The sequence below is a fragment of the Vulpes vulpes genome, chromosome 2, assembly GCF_048418805.1.
Source record: "Vulpes vulpes isolate BD-2025 chromosome 2, VulVul3, whole genome shotgun sequence".
Classification (NCBI taxonomy): domain Eukaryota; kingdom Metazoa; phylum Chordata; class Mammalia; order Carnivora; family Canidae; genus Vulpes; species Vulpes vulpes.
This window is the reverse complement of record NC_132781.1, coordinates 124740552-124762828: the sequence shown is the minus strand read 5'-3', so window position 1 is coordinate 124762828 and position 22277 is coordinate 124740552. Positions and strand designations below refer to the sequence as shown.

The 22277-nt window shown below is 34.5% G+C and overlaps 1 protein-coding gene across 4 annotated transcripts in view; it reads right to left on the bottom strand.

The window, feature by feature from the left end:
* RBM27 (RNA binding motif protein 27) overlaps positions 1–22277 on the bottom strand; it is a 73548-nt gene that overhangs the window by 18369 nt on the left and 32902 nt on the right. For 2 of the 4 annotated variants that reach the window (XM_026018497.2, XM_026018500.2), the window contains exons 9-16: positions 17680–17844; positions 15864–16013; positions 12798–12942; positions 11828–11981; positions 8839–9135; positions 7122–7262; positions 986–1105; positions 66–140 (exon numbers count right to left, since the gene is read on the bottom strand). In XM_026018497.2, coding sequence (XP_025874282.1) covers positions 66–140; positions 986–1105; positions 7122–7262; positions 8839–9135; positions 11828–11981; positions 12798–12942; positions 15864–16013; positions 17680–17844 — 1247 coding nt within the window. The remainder of the gene's footprint in view (positions 1–65; positions 141–985; positions 1106–7121; positions 7263–8838; positions 9136–11827; positions 11982–12797; positions 12943–15863; positions 16014–17679; positions 17845–22277) is intronic. The other 2 variants (XM_072749907.1, XM_072749908.1) reach the window with 1 other exon arrangement.

The window sequence follows — 22277 nt, the reverse complement described above, 5'->3', positions numbered from 1 at the left end:
GGTATCTTTGTAAAATCCATTGTATCCATCAGTTCCAGCAAGCAAATAATGAGTTCTTATCTTACCTTCTGGCATTCTATTTGTTTTTCTAGCACTTCTTGTCTCTTTTTCCTCATATCTTGTTGTAGCTTCATTGCTTCCTATATGAACAGATTAAAAAAATTAGTAATGGATATTGCCAACATTTGCATACATTTGTTAAAAGACCAACTCATTTCTTCAGGGTCATTCCTATGTTGTGTAAGAAAAATTCTAATCCAAATCAAAAAATAGCTGAAACCAGAGACAAAAACCTTTAAATACATTTATTTACTTGAATGACGTGAATGTATTTATAAAGAACAATACCTGTTTTTCCTTGCCAATGTAATAAGCCAATCCGTATTTTTCATGTTTCAAGTTTTAAAAATGTGAAATAAAGCTAGAGGACAGAAGTCATAGCAAATTCTATGGATTTTTACCAGGAAAATATTGTATCTCACCCCTCTCTGTTAATCTCCAATTATACTGAGACAATACAAACATACATTTTATTTGAGAAACTCTTATATGAGTTTAAATCTAAAAAGATAATGAAACTCAGAAGTGAATCATATGAATAACAAGTACATAAATGTTATACTTTATGTGAAATATTGTCTAACTTACAAAGCAAGAGAGGATTTAAAAGAGGAAATAATGAAGTTAAACTGTCTGCTTCCTTATCTTGGAGAAAAAAAACCAAAACAGGTCAACTCAGTATTGTTTATTTTTATATCAGAAAAATTCTTTCCTTGTGTTTGATATAGCTGCTGAAAGGGAACCACAAAATACTTTTTTGTCTGTTCATCTTTTTTTTTCAAATGTACACTGTACCAAAAAGCAGCTAAATAAACATTGTAATGTGCTTCCATAACAACATGAACTATCCAAATGTGCTAACATAATCACTTAAGAATTCAATGGGTCAGTTCCTCTTTAAGGAGATTAGAATCAAGGCTGTTACCTGCTTCTTTTTAAGAACTTCTTGAACATCATGAGATTTAGAACCTGAACAAAGTTTCGAAGGTGTCTTTAAGTTTGAGGAGCTGTAAATCATTTTTGGATGGCCTGGAGCTGAAAATATCTAGGAAAACACATATAAAATCAAATTTTAGAACATATAAAATCAAATTTCAGAAAAGCTTTAATTTTTTAGAAAGGCTGCAAGTATTTGTATTTTTTTAGGAGTTATACATATTTTTACATTAAAAACTTCATTTATAAAACTAGCTTTTTATGTATACATAAATCCAATTGTCACTCAAATGCAAAAACAAAATTTAACTTTAGTAATAATGTTGTGTTTCAGGATATGATCACATTATTCCTCTTCTAGTTACATTTTTTTAATTAAGAGAAAAAGAATGCGGCCCCTTATATCTAGGAGCAGCCAGCCAACTACCCAGAGTCAGTCCTTACTGTCCTCCTGTTAAACAAAAACAATTTCATAAAAAAATCTCCAACAAGGCCACTCTTGAGACCAGGATGGGTCAAGGCATAAACAAGACCACAAGATCACTCCATAATCATGACCGAAGAGACAAAAAAGAGGAATCCTGTCTAAACAGTAAAACTGATTAAATCTCTCTCTAACCCGGCTAACAGGGATGACTGTAGCTTCTTTACCAATTATAGCTCTAGCCTCATCCTAGTTTTCCATCCTTTTAGGTTAAGACTAATTAAGACATCTGATCACAGAATTACTCATTTCCTTAAACCCTCCTCCAAATCAACTAACTCAGGATTAAGGTACTTTGTAATCATAATCTTACTGTATTTAATCAAGTGCTATATGAGTTTATAATCAAACCTACAACAAGCAGTTAGCTCACAGATCTGAGTAAAGTACTGGCCATCTCTACTGTGCTAGTTTTGTTATTTAGATTGCTTTCTCCTTCTGAACAGACCGTTCTCCAGTTAGTCTTCCCTTAAGGCACAGCAGAACTACATGATACAGTACTATCTCTCAGGTTCAAGTCTTTCCTAACACATTCTCCTCTTTTATTTTTTAATTAACTTTAAATATGTGATATAAGGGGCACAATATATAATATTGAGAAATTCACAGAAAACTCAATTGTGTGAATTCTATTAAATATCCATAATAAAATACAAAACTTCTCTCAAACAATAGTTAATTGTCCTCAAAATTAAGCTACTTTAACTACACAAGCGTCTGAAATACTGTAGGAACACTACACAGCTGAAATTCATATTATTTACTAACATACAAATGGCAATACCTACAATTTACTGAGCACTTAGTATGTATTAAATACCCCTGTTCCATGCTTTATGAATATGAAATTTTTCAATCCCACAGCAACTCAATTTATAGAAAAGGAAATCAATACTCTTGAGTTATCTAATATATCCAGTAAGAGGCAGGTCAAGTCAGTCACGTCTGTCTGACTTCCAAATCTACAATGTCTTTGTTTTGGTATCTTTTTATAATGGAATTTTTGAAACAAAAGAGTTATTACCAATTTGATGTATCCATTACCAAGCACCAACAGTTATCACGACATAAAATATAGTAGTTCCCCCTTATCTACAGTTTGGATTTCCATGGTTTCAGTTACCAGAGGTCAAGCGCGGTCTAGAAATAGATAACCTTCATCTGGCTCATCAGAAGGTCATGGGTAACCTAATACTACATCATAATGCTTGAATCATTCACTTCACTTTACCTCATTATGTAGGCATTTTATCATGTCACATCATCACATGAACAAGGATGAGTATCGTACAATATTTTGAGAATGACCTCTCATTTATTAAAGCATATTGTTGTAAATGTTCCATTTTATTATTGTTGTTTTTCCTTTCATTGTGCCTAATTTATAAGTTAAACTTTATTATGGGCAGGTATATACAGGAAAAAAGATAGTACACATAGGGTTTGGTATTATCTATGGTGTCAGGCATCCACTGTGGATCTTGGAAAATATCCCCCGCAGATAAGGGGAGACTATATAATCTTGTTTTACTTAAATCCCCAACTCCACACTCATACCAAACACCACGTTGTTTTATCTGTAAATATTACAGTTATACCTTTAAAAGATAACGCCCCCTTCCTTTTGTAAATATAACCCTATACCATCATCACACTTAAAAGATAGTAACTACTTAATATGATTAGATAGTCACATTCTAAACATTTCTTATCACTTGAATTGGGATCTATACAGTCCATCTACTGTCACTGGTTGTATTTCTTTTAAGTGTCCTGTGTCCTTTAATACCATTTCATTCCCCCCCCCCCTTTTTTGCAAATTGTTTATTGAAGAAACCACATCACTCATCGTGCAATATTTGCCACAGAATTCTAGAATACCCTGGTAACATGTTCCACTGTCCTTTGAATTTCCTTTAAATTTGTGAATAGATCTAGAGCCTTTATGACTACAGCTCATTCTCTGACAGGATTCCAGAATCTTTGACAACTTCATTTTCTGGTTGGATAAAAATATTCCAGGGTCATCTAGAACACTGTTAGACCCAGATCTGGGGTTCTTTCCTTGGACTGATTATTACTTCCAGACCTTTTCAGTGAGTAGAATTTAAGAAATGTCTTAGAGCTTTTTATTGCTTGTTTTTAAAGATAAAACAGTATCTGAAATTGTTATCAATACAGTTGATCCTTAAATAACTCAAGACTGACCCCACCCCCACCCCACAGTACAAAAATCCACATATTTAACTTTTGACTCCTCTAAAACTTAATAGCCTACTGTTGACCAGAAGCCTTACTGATAAAATAAACACATACTTGGTATATCATATAACTGTATTCTTATGATAATAAGCTATAGATAAGAAAATATTTTGAAAATCATATGAGAAAATAATACATTTACAGTAATTTACTGTACTAATCTTAAAAATCTATGTTTAAAAGGAGCAGGTGTCCACTGACGGATGGATAAAGAAGATGTGGTATTATGTATAAAGCAGAGTATTACTCAGTCATCAAAAAGAATGAAATCTTGCCATTGGCAATGATGTGGCTAGAACTAGAATGTATTTTGCTAAACAAATTCAGTCAGAGAAAGACAACCATATGATTTTACTCATGTGGAATTTAAGAAACAAAACAGATAAATAGAGGGGACAGCAAGGGAAAATAAAATAATCTAAAGACAAAGAGGGAGACAAATCATAAGAGGGTCTTAACTACAGAGAACAAACTGAGGGTTGCTGGAGGGGAGGAAGGTGAGTAGTGTGGGGTAATTGGGTGATTGGCATTAAGGAGGGCACTTGGTATAATAAGTAACAGGTGTTATATGCAACTGATAAATCACTAAAGTCTACCTCGAGGGTGTGTAGATGGCTCAGTAAGTTAAGTGTCTACCTTCGGCTCAAGTCATGGTCCCAAAGTCCTACTCTACTCCCTCTACTGCTCCCTCCCCCATGCTCTTTTGCACTCTCTCAAATAAATAAAATCTTTAAAATTCTACCCTGAAATTAATAATAGATTATGTTAACTAACTTGAATTTAAATAAAACCATAAATAAATAAATTGATTGACTGATCCATGTTCATGTGGACCTGGCACAATTCAAACCACGATTGTTCAAGGATCAACCATACTTTGAATTCAAAGCAGACTACGGTGTTTTTACTTTATCTCATCTACTGTATGCCTCTTTTCAACTGCACTAAATATATCAGTTGTGATTGACAATATTAATTCTTCATTTGATTTACCCTACAATGCTCACAAACTAGTTTCAGAATACCAACACTGCCAAAATCATGATTACTGAAAAATACTTTTTAAAATTGCTTTTTGGGGTTCCCCAGCAGGGAGCTTGCTTCTCCCTCTGCCTATGTTTCTGTCTCTCTGTGTGTCTCTCCTGAATAAATAAATAAAAATCTTTAGAGAAATAGAATTGCTTTTTGTGGGGCGCCTTGTGGTATAGCTTATTAAGCATTCACTCTTGGTTTCAGCTTAAGTTGTGATCTCAGGGTCACTGGAATTCAGCCCCAAGTCAGGCTCTAGGCTCAGTGTAGAGGGTGCTTGGGTTTCTCTCTTCCTCTCTCTACTCCTCCCCCACACATTTCTTTCTCTTTCTCAAATAAATACTTTTTTTTAAGATTTTATTTATTTATTCATGGGGGGGGGGGGGCAGGCACATTCAAAAGGGAGAAGCAGGCTCCATGCAGGAAGCCCTATGTGGGACTCAATCCCAGGACTCCAGGATCAGGCTCTGGGCTGAAGGCGGTGCTACACCGCTGAGCCACCCAGGCTGCCCTAAATAAATCTTTTTTTAAAAATTGCTTTTTGCCTCAGGCTTCATCTCATTAGGAATATATAGTCAAATAACTGTGTTTTTATTTTTTTTATTTTTTTTTTTTTTATGATAGTCATACAGAGAGAGAGGCAGAGACACAGGCAGAGGGAGAAGCAGGCTCCATGCACCAGGAGTCTGATGTGGGATTCGATCCCGGGTCTCCAGGATCACGCCCTGGGCCAAAGGCAGGCGCCAAACCGCTGCGCCACCCAGGGATCCCAAATAACTGTGTTTTTAAAGTACTCTCTAAGCAAACATGAATTCGTTTCACTTGTCTTTTTAATTTTTAGAGATTATTTTTTTTTCATTTTATCTTTTAAGTATATTTCACCATTTATATGGTTCCAAGACAAATCTACAAAGCAAGACATAGTCAAAGTTGTCTAGTTTTTTCGGTCCCTGCTGTAAACACCAAGATTTAAGTTTTAGGAATTAAAAGATTTTTTTAAATTAATTTTAGGAATTTTCATTTCTTCTAATTAGCAAATACATTATATGCAATCATTGGCCCTACTTGCTTACACTGACAGTTGCTTACTATACATGTTTTGTTCCATTTTACCTTTTTTTTTACCTAATATATCCTGATGATCACCTCATGGTACATATGAAAATATTCATTTCATTCTAAAGTTGCATATACACTGTTCTATGGATGTATTACTACTACATTTTACTAGTCCCCTACTGACAGACATCTGGGCTGTTTCCAGTCTTTTGCTATTAAAGAGTCTACAATTACCAGCTTTATACATACATTTTTTCATAGTTTGACAAATGTACTTTTAGCATACATTCTGAAAAGGAGGGTTACTGGTTTAGAATAAATGCATACATAATTGTGAGACTTTGCCAAATTTGCTTTCATCGGGGTTGTACAATTTAGCATTTCCATTGGCATCTAAATCTCAGATCTTTTTGGAAATTATCTTAATTATCATGTAACTTTAAAAATGGATCTAATTTTATCTTTTCTATAGGGCTATTCAGTTATCTAAACACCATTTATCAAAAAGTCTGTAGTTTCCCCACTGACCTAAGATACTGTTTTGACATCTAATAAATTCCTATTTGCAAGTGAGTCTTTCCGTCTGTTCCACTGGTTTCTCCAAGCGCCAGTCTCAACTGACTTGGTTATACAAACTTCATAATATTTTTTAATGTCTAGTAGGGCTAGTCTTCTTCCTTACTCTCTTTCAGAATTTTCCAGGCTCTCTTTGAAATAATCACCATTGTGTAAAGTCACTATGCAGATAAATTCCTTAACATAAAAAAACTACTTAAAATATATTTCAAGGGACGCCTGGGTGGCTCAGCGGTTGAGTACCTGCCTTTGGCCCAGGGCATGATCCTGGAATCCAGGGATCCAGTCCTGCATCGGGCTCCCTGCAGGGAACCTGCTTCTCCCTCTGCCTGTGTCTCTGCTTCTCTCTGTGTCTCTCATGAATAAATAAATAAAATCTTAAAAAAAAAATTTCAAAGTTTGACTTCTGATTATGAGAGAATCTTCATTATGTTCTTACTTAGGAAAAGAAATGGACTAAGAAAGACATTTATCTATTAATAAATGGTTAAAATTCTCAAATTCCTACTTAGCTTTAATAGGGAAAAAAATTTAATAGCCAGTTTCTGGCAGAATCCTGGAAATTAGCGAAGTATACCTGCCACACTTAGGTTAGCAGTCACATTTACCTTTAATAAAGAAATAAGACATTACAAATTTGGATGACTATCAATTTCTTAATTTCTCTGTGTCACTGAACAGCTTTAGATATATTTGAGGATGCAGAAATGCATACCTGGCAATCCTCTCCAGCACCACCTGACTGATTCAGTAAGTGTGATGTATCACTCTGGTTACCACTTGTATGTCCAAGACGATGTTTAACAGGAACTTTGTTAAGAACGTAGGTGCCTGATGTCTGTGGTTTACTCATCATCTGCACACACAAAATAAACACGCATGTGATAAAAGTTTTTAAAATGCAAATAAACACGCATGTGATAAAAGTTTTTAAAATGCCCATACAAATTCAGAGATTTTTAGAGATTATTTTTAGTGATTACCCTGGGGAAGAAAATAAAGAAATGAGAAGGGAGGGTGCTTCAATTATCTGTTAAGGCTTCCTTTTTTTAAGTTGTAGACATATAAATGACTGCTATTATCTATGCTTTAATGGATGTCTAAAAACTGTCTCAACATAATACATGATATATATACATATACTCAGATAAAATTTCTGATATTTTAAATGTTCCCTTTAAGGGATTTGGGGGTTTTAACTGCTAGTAGCTTATATCAATATGGACACACCAAAAATCAATGCAACCTTGGACTCCATTAACAGAATAGGGTCTAATAGATCACAAAGGTGACAGTACCACCTTTATACAACATTTGACCAACATCTACAGAAGCATTTGCCTTTGGGCTCTATCATGAAGTGGGACATAGACAAAAGAAATTCAGGCTTACGTGCAAATAAAAAGGATGATGACTGGAGTTAAGACTATGTACAGTAAAAAAAATCCCTTTTAAAAATCTGAATGCAGGGCAACTGGGTGGCTCAGTCTGTTAAAACAGCTGCCTTTGGCTCAGGTCATAATCCCAGAGTCCCAGGATCAAGCTCTGTGTAGTCAAGCTCTCTGCTTGGCAGAGAGTCTGCTTTTTTCTCTGCCCCTCCCTGCTGCTCTCTCTCTCACATCCTATCTCTCAAATAAACAGAAATCTTTAAAATAAATTTAAAAATCTGAATGCATTTAGTTGAAACAAGAGAACACCTAGGAAAAGGTTATCATTATCATCAATGTTAGAATGGCTCTAATGAATAGTAATTTGTTTATTCTTTCCTCCCTTCATCTATTCATTCAAGAAAATTGTGAGCAATATATGCCAGGCATTGTTTTAGGCACGGGACAGAATGAATAAAAGAAACAAAATTCCCATTTTCTTGGAGCTTATATTTCAGTTTTAAAAGCTTTTTAGAAGAGTTTTCTACATGGAAAAATTAAGACAAAAGAGTGGGTACAAGGATGACTGATTCTAACACAAAACAAAGGAAAAGTTAGGATTCAGAGTTGTTTGGAAGTGGATAGTTATTACATTTTAGTGTTGAGAAGAATCACTAGAGTATTTTTTTAAACATGTAGATTTATGGGCCTCATATCTAGAGACTGATTGTTTAAGTTTGGGGAGATAAGGCCCAGGAATTTGTACTCAGGTACTTAATTCCAGGAGAACAGCACTTATCAAACTTTATAATTCATAAAAATCACCTGGAGAGCTTATTAAAAAACTGATGCTTAGGCCCCAACCACAGTGATTCTGACTAAGGTGGGGTGAGGTCCATGAAACTGCATGTCTAATAAATTCTCAGGAGATGAGATGCTTCTGGTCTGCAGATCAAACTGAGTGGCTTTCCTATAGAAGACCTAAGGATCGCAAACTGAGAAATGATGGTCTAGATAGAGGGTGGGATTACAGGACCTCTCATTGCTTGTGAACCAGTGGATTACCTTCTGGATACCCCCATGTACTGTTGAGGGAGGAGACTGGGCCACCAGCACCTGCTGTTGATGAAGGTGCTGTGGCAGATGATGGTGCTGCTGTGAAAGGTGACTAAGTGTTTGCTGTTGTTGCAGGAGTAGCTGTGTTGGAGACTGTAATGCTGACTGCTCATTATTTTCTCTATGCCACAGAACTCGAATGAATCGGTTGTTTAGAACTGCTTCAGTGCTGGAAATGGCTTTCCTGGCCTCCTCATTGGTAAGATACTGGATGAGGGCTGCCTCTGGATCTCCCTTAAAAGCAACCTGTAAGAAAAAACAAAAGCATCAACAATTGGGACACCTGGGTGGCTCAGCGGTTGAGTGTCTGCCTTTGGCTCAGGGCGTGATCCCAGGATCTGGGATTGAGTCCTCCATCAGGCTTCTTCCAGGAACCCTGCTTCTCCCTCTGCCTGTGTCTCTGCCTCTCTCTCTCCCCACCCCCACCCCCGTGTCTCTCATGAATAAATACAATCTTTAAAAAAAAAAAAAAAAAGCAAGTAAATTATTGGTAAAGAATTCAGAATCATGGAGTGCCTGAGTGGCTCAGCTGATTAAGTGTCTACCTTCAGCTCAGGTCATGACCCAGGGTCCTGGGATCAAGCCCTGCATAGGGCTCCCGGATCAGTGGGGAGCCCGCTTCTCCCTCTCACTCTGTTTGCCTCTCTTCTTGCTTGTGTTTGCTCTCTCTGTCAAATAAACAAAATCTTTAAAAAATAAAAAATAATAATTCAGAAGTAGAAAACAGCCTGCTGAAATCCATTCTGAATGCTTTATAAAGTTCTCTCTCTAAAATATAATATGTATACTTTCTAAAATTATATCTAAAAGAGTATTAGACCATTCAATAAATAATCCTAGTAATGTTACCTAACCACTTGGGGAAAAGTTGTTAGATCCCTCTTGGATATCTTACATTCAAATAAACTCCAGACAAAGAAACTACTTTACAACAACAACAACAAAACAATAAAAACACGGAAGAAAAAAAAGGTAGATATCCGTATAATCTGTTTGGAAAATCTTTTTATGCATACCTATAAAAGTAGGATCCATAGAGACAAAGAGCAGTTAAGTTCTACCACATAAAACTTTACAATCTGTCAGTCCAAATACGCCCTAAGCTAAATGATGAATGGAAAAAATATTTTTTATATATATGATAAGCAATGGCGTGGAAAAGCACTACTGTAAATGCCTTCATAAAAAATGGGCAAAGACAACAGGCATATCCAAAAAAATCCCTGCAAAAGATCTATACACACTTGAATCCTATTTTAAAAAGTGTAAATTAAAACAAGCACAATTTTTCACTTATGAAACTGGCTAAAAAAATGTTAATGGATTCATATTACACTGTTGATGAGCTTCACACAGTGCATTTCAGAGTATTAATTGGCACAACCTTTTTGGAGAACAATTTGGCAGCTCAAATTAAGAGTCCTAAAATTCCCTTTAATTCAGCAATGCATCATAAAAAAAATAACGAAACGTTCAGAACAAGGAGGTTCACCACAGCATTGTTTTTATATAAAGTGACAGAAAGAAGAGAAATTCCCAACAACAAAAAACAGTAAATAAATTATGGCCTATCGCTACCCCTTTCCCAAATTTTTACATTGAAATCCTAACCAAATGTAGTGTGACTACATTTGGAAACAGGGCTTTTAGGAAGTAATTAAGGTTAAATGAGGTCATATCGGTGGGGCCCTAGTCAGATGGTACCCAAGGCCTTATAGAAAGAGAAAGATCTCTCTACCCTTCCACAATTCGAGGACACAGCAAGAAAGTGACCATCTGCAAGCAGAAGGAAAATCCTCATCAGGAACCAAACTGGCCACCTTGACTTTGGACTTTGCCCAAAATTTTTGTTGTTTAAACCACCCAGTCCCTGGTATGTGTCATGGAAACTGGAGGAGTCTCATCTACCAAACTACATTAAGCCATCCTTTTTTTCTAAATGCCATAAACAATAACGACCTAGGAAACATGTAAGAGAACAAAGGTAGTCAGAGACATACGGAATGATTTTGTCTTTTGTGTGTAGGTTACTTTTTTTTTTTTGATGTTTTAAAAGAGAACATGTATATATGTGCATATGTGTTCTTCCATATAAACAAACACAGGTCTTTTCATTAAAGTATTAGTAATTGTTACTGCAAAGTGGTGAGATCTAGGTGATTTGGTTTTGTTACTTTTGTTGAATGTATATCAAATTATAAAATTAAACATGTACTACATTCAGAGACAAAAGACTGCTTAAAAATCTCTCAAAAAAAAAATCTTTCAAAAAGAGTATTTTGGTTGAGTTCTTTGAAACATCAAATTTCCTACCACTAGTTTCTTAAACTCAGTTATATAAATCGTATTTTAGTTTGATGACAACACTAACCATCAGGGTGACTGACTGAAAGTAAAATTAATGAAACCTCAAGTACTGTCAATTACAGCGTAACATCCAACCACAAATTCATAAAGTGGAATATCTAGCAAGCAGAATACAAAAGCTACAATTTATGAAATATTAGATAATATGTTACACTGCATAAAATTCTCAAGATTAGAACCATCCTTAGCCAATTACTACTTGACTACAATAGAAGAGTCATTCAGCAAACAAAATTACAATCTTAGAAATTACCAAAAATCTCACCTACCTAGTTAGAATACTAAAGCAGATAAAGGAGTCATTTGTCCAGAAATAGCATCATGAACACAAATATACTAACTAGCCTCTGTGTCTTTCAGTAAGAAGTTGTGGATAAGAAACAAATCAATTTAAAAAAACAAATTCAGCCTAACAATTTCATCATAAAGTTAGGTATAGAGCTCTATAGTGGAGCCTAAAACACTTAGCAGAGATAATCAGACTAATTACTGGCTCATTTAAGCCAAGTGAACTGATTTTCAAAGATGCATAAAACAACATTAATTCTGTCACCAACCTAGCCACATTTACCTGGATGTTTACAATAGTTCCAAATTTGCTGAAATGTTCATTGAGCTTGGTAATGTTGTTCAATTCCTGAGGGATTTTCTTGACTTCTAATTTGGTGTTTGTATACTGATTCTTTCTCAAAAATCCTGGTTTACTCTGACTGTTATTTCCTTGCCTGAAAAGAATATTAATAGATATTGATTAATTCTCCCACCTTATGCCTAGACATGAGACAAATCAACAAATAATTTTTTACATGTATTAAAATGTCATCTGTAAGACATTCTTATATTCTTTAGAAATTACTATTTAATTTTCACATCATCCTTGTTACATGGGAACAGAACAAGTAGAAAGAAAGACTGAATGGCAAAATACTGCAAAATGAAAGAGGCCCAAATGAGACTAAAAATCATATGTTAAGGGGGCCCAGTTGGCTCAGTCAGTTAGGCATCTGCAATCAGTCAGGTCATGATCCAAGAGTTCTGTGATCAAACCCAGCATCAGGCTCCCTGTCAGCAAGGAGTCTCCTTCTCCTCTGCCTCTCACCCCATTTGTGCTCTTTCTCTCTCACACTCTCTCTCAAATAAATAGAACCTTGAAAAAAAAATCATATGCTAAAAAGATCCACTACAACTACCAAGGAGTCTAACTTTAAAGGAAAGAACATCACTGTTTTTATGGTGTGTTCTTCAACTTATGCAAAAGTACGTAATTTTTTCTTCTTTTCTATTCATTTCCAGTGTCTTGATAATTCTTAATATTGGGCTAGGCCTATGTATAATAAATATAAATTACTAATATCTACTATTGATACTGTTCACTCTTCCATTTTTAAGATGTTTTAATGATGCTTCTGGGAACCCTAACTTTCAGACACATAGTTTGAAAATCACTGATTAATAACAACTCTTAATTTTACAAATTTACTAATGCACACAAAAATAACAGAAACACCAATCAGATGTTACTAAGCAGCAAATTATCTTACTTTCCCAGCCAAGGTTTCTTTGTGAGTGGCCCTTCCAAACCACTTATAGCTCTCTTCCGGCTATCTGGTTCAAGAACTACTCTGGTTATGTTGCTATTAATTGAAACAGGAACTGGCGGTTCAGTCTGGATGACAATGTTAGCAGCTGTTGAAAACAAAAATTAACATTACTAACAATGTAGTATTTGGGGAATTTCAAATGATTAAAATATTTAACCTAAAAGCTAAAAAAGCACAGCAAATAGCACCCAACTCCCATTTCCTTTACTGAAATGCTTAATAGCAAGAAAAAATATCAATTGCCTTTTTCTCCTTTCTTAAAAATACAATACCCAAATTTAAGAAGTCATAGGCAACTGCAATGTAATAACTGATTCATGCAAGGATCATCAATTGATGGGGGAAAAAAAAAACCGACAAAAGACTATCAGAGAACAAGATATTTACATGGCGCCAAAGTAACACTCCACAAATGATTACATTACAATGGAGAGATCTAACAATTATCATCTCAGACAAGCAATCAAACTTAGCTCCATAAATAAAATGAAATTATTTAGATTCTGATGTTATTCAACAAAAAGTCCACCCGGGCAGGATATTCTCATGGAATTATGATTTTCTTATGTGTAGCAAAGATACTGTGTTTTTATAGGTCATCTTATTCTTGGATGTAAAATAAAGGCTCTAAGGTGCACAATCTATACAAATACTTGCAAGTAGTTCAAGAAAAAAATGAGAAGGGAAGAAGGATGAGAAGAATGTGCACTCACACCCAAAGGCAACCAAACATTAACAAATGGTGAACCTAAGTGAAGGTATTCAGTTTACTGTACTTCTTTTGATTTTTTTGGTAGGTTTAAAATTTTTCAAACTCATAAGTTGGGGGGAAAATCCAAAGAAAATACTATAAATTCGTATATTTTTTTCACAATAGTTAAGACTAAAATACTTAAAGAAACTGACCTTACAATGGCCTGTGTGTGGGAAGAGGTGTGTTGAATAAAAAAGTAACACCAATCTATGCTTGATATACTCTGAATATTCTCCTTAACTTTAGTGATTCCACCAAAAGTAAAACTAGCAGCAAAGAATAACATGTAGGGTTAGATGATAGGGTAGGTATGTCACTGTATGGAGGTATGTCACTGTATGACAGGAAAATTGTGAAGCAAGTTCACTCATTTAACATATATTTCTTCAGCAGCTGCTACAGCTCCAACAATTCTATTAGACCTTAAGGGTAAATTAGTGAATAAAGTAACTATGATCTTTGCCCTGTTAATGGCCTTTATTTTCAGAAGGCTAACGGAGGAGACAGCAATTATGATGGCATAAAGCATTCTAGAATTTGCCATGTCATTTCATCTTCCCTACAACAATTTTTACCTCCTAACATTGCCTAGTGCTTTTCTTTACTGAAGGGCTTTATAAGAAAAGGAGAGATACATAGCTAGAGCTTCAATGACTTGCCAACGTGACAAATCAAGCCTACTGTACAAAACCACATGATTTCTACCTGAATAAGATTATCCATGAACTGTATATGAATACACAGAAAGTCCAGACTAGTGGCAAAGGGAAAACATAAATTTCTGAGAATATGATCTTCCCATTAACTTCAAGTAATCTGGTAATAATTTATGCATTATAGCACAGAAGATAATAGCATATTGTTCAGATTCTAAATCTATGCCTAGGTTCAAATTGCAGTTCTGCCATTAATAATTATATGACCTTGGGCAAGGTCTTTAACTTCTCTCTAACCCTTAATGTGTTTATCTGTGAGAAGAGAATAAAAATAGTACCACTTTTAAGGAGCTATAAGAAAGGAATACAAGATATAATAATACATGTAAAAGCATTTGGTTCATCTCATCACAAAACTGTTAATATGTGTGATTAATATTTGTTATTACTACTATCAATGGTAACAATGATATTAATGGCTGTAAAGAAAAGTTAATAAAAGCAAGATAGGAAGAAAGGTAAGAACAAGAAAATGGTCACCACAGAATGAAATCAAAAAAATATTGTCAGGACGACCCATGGCCAGTCAACCAAATTAAAACTAAGTATTACAAATCCCAGGCACCTGGGTGGTTTAGTCAGTTAAGCATCTTCCTTTGGCTCAGGTCATGATCCCAGGGTCCAGGAATCAACCCTGAGTGCCAAGTATCCCTGCTCAGTGGGAGCCTGCTCTTCCCTCTCCTCCCCACTTGTGCTCTTTCTCTCAAATAAATAAAATCTTTTTTAAAATATTAGAAGTCAAACTGTAGTAAGAAAGAAGAACTGGTATGTCATCAAACTTTCTAACCCACCACTTTTGAGGGGAGGAGTATAGGAGGACATCAACCCATATTAAAGGTAAATGCTGGGGCACCTGGGTGGCTCAGTGGTTGAGCATCTGCTTTTGGCTCAGGTCATGATCTCGGGATCCTGGGATGGAGTCCCACTATAGGCTCCTCATAGAGACCCTGCTTCTCCCTCTGCCTATGTCTCTGCCTCCCTTTCTCTGCCTTTCATGAATAAAATACTTAAAAAAATAAAAAATAAAGGTAAATGCTTGCATTTTAGTCTTTAAAGGTTTGTGACTATGCTTTGTAAAGGTCCTAACATGACTGTAATCATAAATACTAAAAAAGATCAAATGATAATTTTATTCCAGTTTTTCAGAGTCTCAGTTATTAGTGTGAAGCACAGCACTTACGATACAAAGTAAGCCCTTAAGTGATCAGTTCTTTCAGGGCCAGGGACCATGTCATTTCATCTTTCTTTACCTAATACCTAATACAGTACCGAGTAAACAGCTAAAAGAGCCTAAAGGTCTAACAAAAATAGCAACTAAAAAATATAAGTATTGTTTCTTATTTTAAAATAAATATATTCTAATTATAGCTTTAAAATAAAATTTGGAGATACAGTTTATTTAAACACATTTATTTGAGATGATTATATGGCATTATTCAAAAAGATAATGTGTAAGTAATTTTGGTCTTAGTGAGGTCTAAACTGCTAAACTGAACTCCTGTGTAACAACAGCATCAAAGTATGAGGGAGTCTCACCTCTTGGATTTGCATCCATATCTCCAGATGTTAGGCCAATCAGGTTAGGGCGCTGTGTCTGTGTTCTTGAAAAGAACTGTCTGTACTGAGATCTACCAGAACTGGTAATACTAGGAGCTTCTGGATTATAACCATCTGGTTCATATGTATCTGGGGAGAAACAAAACAACAAAACACACAGCAAGTCAGAGAGAAGTTAAGTAATTTCTCATATATGAAACAAACAATTGCAAAAAATTAATTTTTTCTTTAACAAATATATCAACCTACACATACATATCTAATTTACAGTATATAGATATACCTGTTAGAAGTGAAAGAAATGAAAATGCTCCTGTCCCAAAACACAGATATACACATCAATTCTTCATTACAGAAATATTTCCAGATTCATTTACCTAGCCATTTTCATCCTCTATATTAATCACCTAATCCAAACGTCAATAAATATTTTTAAAAGAAACATGCACATACACTAATACTACACAGAAAGGACTGATTGAGTTTCCTCAGTTATCATGTCTCATCAATTTCCAGTACTCTTTTAATTAGGGGGAAAATCTATCTACTAATTTGGTTATCTAGACTTTAAAATGGAAATATAACAGCTGGTTTCATACAAAAAATATTTCAAATGTTTTATTTCAAATGGCTAAATAAGATAAATTTTATATTTCTAAACATAATCATGATCTTACTACCAACCACCTCATCAATGCTGCTTTTATCACGTTTCCTTTGTTTTCTCTAAAACTAAATACTTTTTAAAACTCTAATGCTAAATAACTATTTTGTTAGTGTTGAAGAAATTCTGTGTGTTCATCTCTAAATGGTATATATCCTCTTCATCCTATATAAAATGAAAGAACAGTTAAAATTAAATGAAGACACCAGTTTTTGCCACTGTGATTTAGAAGTCCTTGTATCTTTTTTTTCTTAGGGAAAAATTTTCTATGGCATTCATATTAAATTTCAGCTACAAGGTTAGGGACATTCAGATCCTTATTAATGGCCAATCAGTTCTATGATTCAAAGTATTAAGATCAGCAAATTATTATTAAAAAATTTTTCAGTTACCAGTTGGTAGTCTTGACAGATTTCCTATAATTAAATCTCCTATAGCTGCAGAAAGTTTTAAAGAAGTTGTATAATCAAATGACCTTGTTCTATAATTCCTGAGAAAACACAGAACCCCTAGAAACTTAAAAGTCCTTTAGTCAATTATGATGAACTCATATCTAAAGGCAAAGTAAGAAATGTTAAAAACCTCCTGAGATACCCACGAAGCACTTCAAATAGGTTATCAACATGTACATGTAGGTAGGAGGGAAGAGTTTTCAAGAAATCGCTACATTATACACAGCCAGTCCATACATGTTCATCCATTATCAGCAAGAAATCAGATGTTTTTGTTTTGTTTAAAAAAAAAATTAACCAAAAAATAAAAAATAAAAATAAATAAAAATAAAAAATTAACCTAGTTTTTCTTGAAATGTATAAATGATTAGAAAACATTCAAGTAGATACTCTCCTTCTATTTACTGGATTAGAAATTAGTTCAAAGAACTAACACAACTTTTGTTCCTAAGAAACTCAAAGTCAATATAGAGGACACCAGAGATGACAGACACACAGGAGGCCTCATCATCTAGCAACCACAAGGGACAAATCAAAGAAGCAGGGAAACAGAAAAGAAAACTAAGAGGGAATTAATGGGAATTTGTGACAGCAGATCAAGATGCCAGTCACCACTTAGGCTGGCAAGCTGTGGTACAAAAGATCAGAGAGGTGGATGGCCATTTGTAGCAAAGCTTACCTGGGACCAGAGGGGTGGGGCTGGAGACTGAGGTATGGTACCCAATGGAGGTTCCCATGAGGTTTCGAGGTGGCACCAAACGAGCTGCCAACAGAGGAGGCGGTGTCCCCAACTGAAGTCGCTCAGATGCAGCAGCACCATGTTCACGAGAGTACATGGGCTGTCCTACAGAGGAAAGAATAGGAGGGCAGCTGGGAATGAGAGTCACAAGCTTCTCAGGTAATGATGTACTTCCTGAGACTTGAGCCAAGAACAGAGAAAGTACACCAATGGGAATGGCAGTCGAGAAAGGTATTACTGAGATTCTTTCTAACTCAAGAAACAGTCATACAACTGGTTAGGATGCACTGAAGTATAAAGAAAGAGTAAGAATTAGGTAGTATGACTGTATAATCTCAATCTTTCATAACCTTAAATGAATAACTATGTGCCAACTGTACCCAAAAGTGAACAGTCAACCATAATCACACTATCAGACAAAGGTACCCTGAGCTATTATCCATGTAGTCTTGTATCCAATAAAAATCATGTAGTTTTGAAGACTCACACCCATTAAAAACAAAACCTCTTCTTTTCAAACTCACATAATTTCAGGTTCACACAAAACATATGCTCATACCTGAGAGCAGAAAAAAGAATAAAGAAATAAAAAAAAAAAAGGGAAACACCATAAGCATACCCTCACAGAGAATAAGAAATGTTCAAAAGAAAACAACTAAACGAGATTGAAAACTTGTTACTTGTTACCTACTTAGCAGATGGATAACAAGTACTGACAAAGAAAAAAAGGACAACACTACAGATATATAGATCAATCACGGTACATATGAAATTACTTCAGATATTAAAGAACCACTTTTTGAAAGAAAGAACATTTAGTGTTTACGTATATTAACACAAAAATGTCTGAAACAATGAAGTCAAATTTGGTAGAATAGGATTTAAAAAGAAGTATCAAGGAACAGGTTTTTTTCTTTTGTTGATCACTTAATAGTATCTGTTTTACCCCATGAGACCTATTTATAAGATTTACTCAATATTTTCTAAAGTCAGACATTCACTATGTGGCACAAGATAAAGTGAATTTAGAATTTTTTTTACACTCAATGAATGTCCTTAAAAGTTATACATTTCCAAAAGACTTTTTAAAATACACTTTAACAGAACAAGCCACAAAGCAACCACCTGATTTCATAGTAAATGTAGAAGAGAAATAGATGTACTAAATTTTACTATCCTTCTCTTCCTATATATGAAGCAAAGAAGCAAGTGACAAATCATATTGTACAGCAGACTGCAAAACTGCACTTAGCACCAATTCTTTCAATATTTACATTAAAACAAGGCTCTTTTAATTATTATGTTACAAAAACAATCAAAATATCATCAACAACCTAAAAATAGTTGTAAGAATGACCTATTGCGCAGGATTTCTTGAATGAAGGAGTATGCTAAAGAGAAAAATGGAGAAGTGCATTCTCAGTCCATATGACTGGTTTAAGTTTTTAAGACTGCACTCAATGTACCCAGTATATTTAACTAATAATTGTCTCAAAGTGAATTGAAAAGCTAAAGGCTTATTTGCACAATGTCCTTTCAAAATGAATGACAAAGAACAGGCATTTAATTTCTGAAAGATGGCTGTTTATTCAAATGAAGCCGGATGTTCAACAACATGCACTGAGATCTCTAAATACTATTTAAAAACAAAAGCTTCTTTAGATAAAAGGCTGATACTAGGCCTGAGCAGAAAATTAAGATGAATCTGGTTGGTATACTTTCATATATAACCTTGTTCTTCCAGAAACTATAAAACACTAGGTGTGTCAAAAACAAAATAATCTGCAGGAGCCAACAAGAAGAGGCTCCCACGGTCAAAGACAAAACAGTGTGAACACCAAAAAGGATGTAATGGGGTGAAACAAATCAAACATGTTAAAAATCCATGAGTTCATAATGATCCCCTCTGGAAGATACCAGGAAAGAAGGCCATTATTCTGAAAACTGATAAATAAAAGGAAACAAGCATATATCCTGTCTTTCCCATAAGAAAGACATTTCAAGTTAACCAAATGGTTAACACTACAGTTTCACTTTGTGGAATGCCAGGCAAGAAACGTAGAAGAAATTACAGAATTAGGATATCACACTTTTTATAACCTGTAATGAAACAGCAAATCTAAGGAGTGATCACACATGGCTGCTGAAACCATTTTAAAAGTTGATAAGATCAAATGGACAAATCAGAATGAAAACACCTGTAGACACTGATCAATATTTATAACAAAGGAAAAAACTCGACATTATGTACATCATGAAATATTACAGTAAGTACATCAATAAAATATTCATGACAAAAAAAACCCCACACCAAAAGCGTGAATCTAAAGTCTCCAAATTTAGCCCCCAAATTACAGGAAATAGAGGACTGAAGAATGTATTAAATGACATAAGGAGATGCAATATGCCAAGTCCAGAATGTGAAAAACTTCTCTAGGAAAATAATGTTTCTTAAATAAATGTCAAAGAAAAAAAAAGTAGGGGAAATTATTACATATTTAAAGACTTAAGAAAGGTATCTCCTAAGTGTAATATATAACACATACATATTACGTTACATTATTGTTTGGATGCAGCTGTAAATGATCCAGCTGTAAAAGGACAACTATGATACAATTTGGAAATAGGAACACTAAGTGGATATTTGACAATAGTAAATATAAATATTTTAGGAGTGTGATAAAGTATTTATTTAATCCTTATCTTTTAGAGATACATACTGAAGGTGTTATTGATGAATGTTATAAATGGAGGTTGTTCTAAAATAATCAAGTCAGGGATGAGTTACAGCTGAAGCAAGGTTAACCATATATATGTCGAGGTGTGCTGAAGCCTGTGAGTACCTGGAGAGTCCTGAAGAATTTGCTTTCTTTTTGTGCATATTTGAAATTTTTCATAAGTTTTTCCTAAATCAAACAGGTTACAATAATGGTGAAGGTGAGCTGGTCACAATTTATATTCATTTGGTTTAGTTCTCATTGGCATAGTGACTAGAGAATTCCAAACTAGAACCATCCCAAGTTCATGCTCCTATTTTATGTGTCTCATACATCTTACATGTCTGACAGCAAAATTTTCACATTCTTAATGTTAACTCTACTCAGGGGAAGAGTCTTTATGCAACTGACATTTTAGCTACTCTTTGGAACTTCCTGATTTTGTCATTAAGAATATTCCCAGGATGGGTCGCCTGGGTGGCTCAGCAGGTAAGCGTCTGCTTTCGGCTCAGGGCATGATCCTGGAGTCCCCGGATCAAGTCCCACATCGGGTTCCCTGCATGGAGCCTGCTTCTCTTTCTGCCTATGTCTCTGCCTCTCTTTGTGTGTGTCTCTCATGAATAAATAAATAAAATCTCTTAAAAAAATATAAAAGAATATTCCCAGGATAAAAATCTTAAGTTTTAAACTAAAAGTTCAAGTGGAAAACAAAAAAGCTACACCACCTTCCAATAATTAGCCGTATTTATCATGTATCTTCTGTATTATAATCCAAGGTCCCTGGCATACAATTTGAAGTTCCAGGGCCTAAATGATGCCTGGTACATAGTAGGAACCCTAAATAGTCACTTAAAGAAAGGATGAAAGCTTATGTATTAAAAATATCCCAACAACAAGTATTTTGGAGGAAAATTTGTATGTTGAAATGGGCAATAAGATAATGAATTTAAGACAAACCAAAGTAAAACACAAGGCAGAAGAAACCCAGACAATATTCAATGACTCTACTGGATATCGATATACTTTTCTAGACATCAAAATCCATGATTCTGCATTAAGAAATGTTATATATTACACAAAATTAAATGAGGAATCTCAAGTTTAGTAGGAATAGTGTTTCAATAATTTTTCATAATTGATAACAGGAAATATATTTTCAGAAAGATAAAGATTATTTACATAAATACATTTGAAGACGAACAACTGTCTTCAACCTAAAAAATCAGTCTGTAGAATAAAGAATGCTATATTCTACTATCACTTTTTCACACTTAACTAGAGTAGACTTAACAATCATAAAATATTTCTACTATGTTTTCTTCAAAGAAACTTAAGGGAACTTAAGGGGATGAAAGGATATACTTGAAAATGGTACTGTGCAACAAAAAAATTATACAGTGAGTTGGTTAACTCAAATTTGGGTAAAATATTTTAAGTACTTCAGAGGAAACAGTTGATTTTAAAAGGTGTTACGATATTACTCTCTTTGCATACAATTCTACCTATTAAGTCCTTTTCAGAGTATCTGTGACATTTTTAATTCAAGAAACAACAAAATATCAGTTTTTTTTTTCTAAACTATATCCATTTGACATCACCTTTTAAATAGCATTACCAGGAGCCACATATATTCTACCCACTTATACAGTGAGGATAATTACTTTTCTTCTGTTAATATTCAATTGTCCTATTCCAAAACAAGTAACCACAGCCGAGAGAATGGTTTTATTTTCATCAGAATCAGTTCCTTTCTCAACTGTATTTCTGAGCCACTCTATTCATCTAGTTATAATAGCAAAAAATACACCGTACTTGTTTTTT